The sequence below is a fragment of the Orbicella franksi genome, chromosome 15 (genome assembly GCF_964199315.1).
Source record: "Orbicella franksi chromosome 15, jaOrbFran1.1, whole genome shotgun sequence".
In the NCBI taxonomy this organism is placed as follows: domain Eukaryota; kingdom Metazoa; phylum Cnidaria; class Anthozoa; order Scleractinia; family Merulinidae; genus Orbicella; species Orbicella franksi.
The window spans coordinates 6,133,336-6,135,498 of NC_138159.1; the positions used below are offsets into that span (position 1 = coordinate 6,133,336).

Sequence of the window (2,163 nt, forward strand, 5' to 3'; positions counted from 1 at the left end):
TTCACTTTAACTATAGATATGTATTCATTTCAGTTTAGAAAGGTCATAAAAATGTCTCTTCAATGCGGTTAATTTCGTTGAGGTTGACGTAATTTGATATTCATATGATGTTACAGCAGTGCGAAATAAGCAGTGTAAAGAAAAACCTGCTACGAATCTCAGGTGCCAATAATTAACATCGTGATTTGTCGGTGGTGAGCAGATCAATTATTTGCCGGACCGAGGGCTGAGGAAATATAGAATTGTTCTCCAAGACTTACGATGACAAATCACGAAATTTTGCGATAACCGAGTTCAACGATGCTTTATCATTCGATCACCTAGATTTTTTCATAGTTTAATCACTCTCTGACAGCTCTGGGAAGCAATCTCCATTTTTTAAACAAGAGCTTGGTTCCAATTACGCATGAGTAGGATATTATTTGCAGCAAAACGCATTTATACGGTATTAATCCAAACTATAACAAAGTTCTCGAACGTGATTGGCTATCAGCAGCCCGATTTGAGCATTAATTGGACAGTGTACGCGTCATGCTTGTAATTGGACAGTACTCTGTTGAGTAAACTGGACATCGTGTCGTCCAATTCAGTCTGTAATCATACTCGTGATTAACAAATCGGACTCCCGCTTCGCGGTCGTCCGATTTTGTTAATCACTCGTATGATTACAGACCGAATTGGACTCCAATCAGTTCTATTACCATTATTAATTACACACAAGCAGACCATTATTTTTGGGCAGTTAATTGCAGATCACGTACGTGGTGGAAGAAAAAGGAAGAAAAAAAGTATGGAATGATAAAAGCTGTTTCCGGTGTGCCGGAAGTTTGAATAAATTTCTGACAATTTTGACATACTGAGTACGACATTTAGGCACATGAGGAGCAAAAATCAAGACGTGCTGAGTACGTCACAAAAGCACTAGGTTAAGACCGTTGAACCCGTTGCAGTTTTGAAGTTCTAAAACCTAAAAAAAGAATTATTCGCCTCAGGCTCAATGAACGTTGGTATATATTTATCTCAACTTCGTCTCGGGAAACATTCACAAATTTTCACTTCGCCTTGGTTGAAGCGCTAGGGTTTCGAACACTTTCGAAATGCATGTGTGTGGTTCAGTAGTACATGTTTGCCTAATACCTCATTAACGGCATTTAGTAACAGCTTCGGATCTACAGCTGGGATATCAAGATTAATTAATTACAAGTACTCACATCTTTTGTTATTCATGACGAGTAAACTATGAAAATATAGGCAGCAGGGTTCAAAGCCGTTATCCCAGGAATCGGATTAAACAGGAAAACTGGGGAAGAATTTACCTGTAAGTTGACAAACACCTGTATAATATCTACACTCGATTGCATTATCGCATCTGCTGGATTGACTGATTTCGAACAAAAATGAAGTGTCCGTTAACATTTCGCCTCGCTCAGTCTGGCGATTTCAACGCAATCGTTAGACTGTCCGAGGGAATCTACAATGGACATGACTATCTACCGTTCACATTTCACAAATGGCTTCAGAGGGACGATTTGACTGTTCTACTTGCTTATTCTGGCGACAAGCTTGTCGGTTTAGAAGCATGCTTTGTGGTAGATGAAGGTCGGACATTTATTCGTCGAGCGGAACGAATACTGGCGGAGCTTCGAGGCCAAGGTCTTGTGCGACAACTGAGAGAATATGCAAGAAGATATGTCAGAGAACATTTCCCCAGCCTGCAGTGGGAACGGTTCATGGTTGGTTTTGACAAAGTAGGCTCACAAGATCAAACAGAACTCCTGGAATACGATGTCCTGTCATATGAAGTAACAGAAAATTCCTTTAGCTAAGCTATAATATCCATGAACGAGTCAAACGCAGGGGAGATATCTCTATGCTCAACAGAATATCTGTCTGATGTCATTCTTACCCAGCCTACGAGAGGAAAGCTCTTCCCGAAAAACGTGTAGGTCATCAACTCCTGTCCTTTCGAACCCAACCCAGCAAATATTGATCACATGCTTCAAGAGTGCAGCGAAATTTTGGTCGAAAAATGCGCTGATGGTGTTTTACCGAGATCGATCAGCTTTGGAACTTTTTCACCAAGAGTGAAATGCGTACATTGGAGAATATCTGTGTATACCGAAGACCCCGCTCTTTTTAAAGCACATGTCTTTTATCAGTTCA

The 2,163-nt window shown here is 40.5% G+C and overlaps 1 protein-coding gene across 1 annotated transcript; it reads left to right on the top strand.

Moving 5' to 3' along the window:
* The first annotated feature begins 892 nt into the window (after nt 1-892).
* On the top strand, nt 893-2,163 carry LOC145470151 (histidine N-acetyltransferase-like). The gene has a single exon (XM_081453990.1). It carries the CDS (start codon nt 1,398-1,400, stop codon nt 1,824-1,826), a length of 429 nt encoding a protein of 142 aa, XP_081310116.1. The 5' UTR covers nt 893-1,397; the 3' UTR covers nt 1,827-2,163.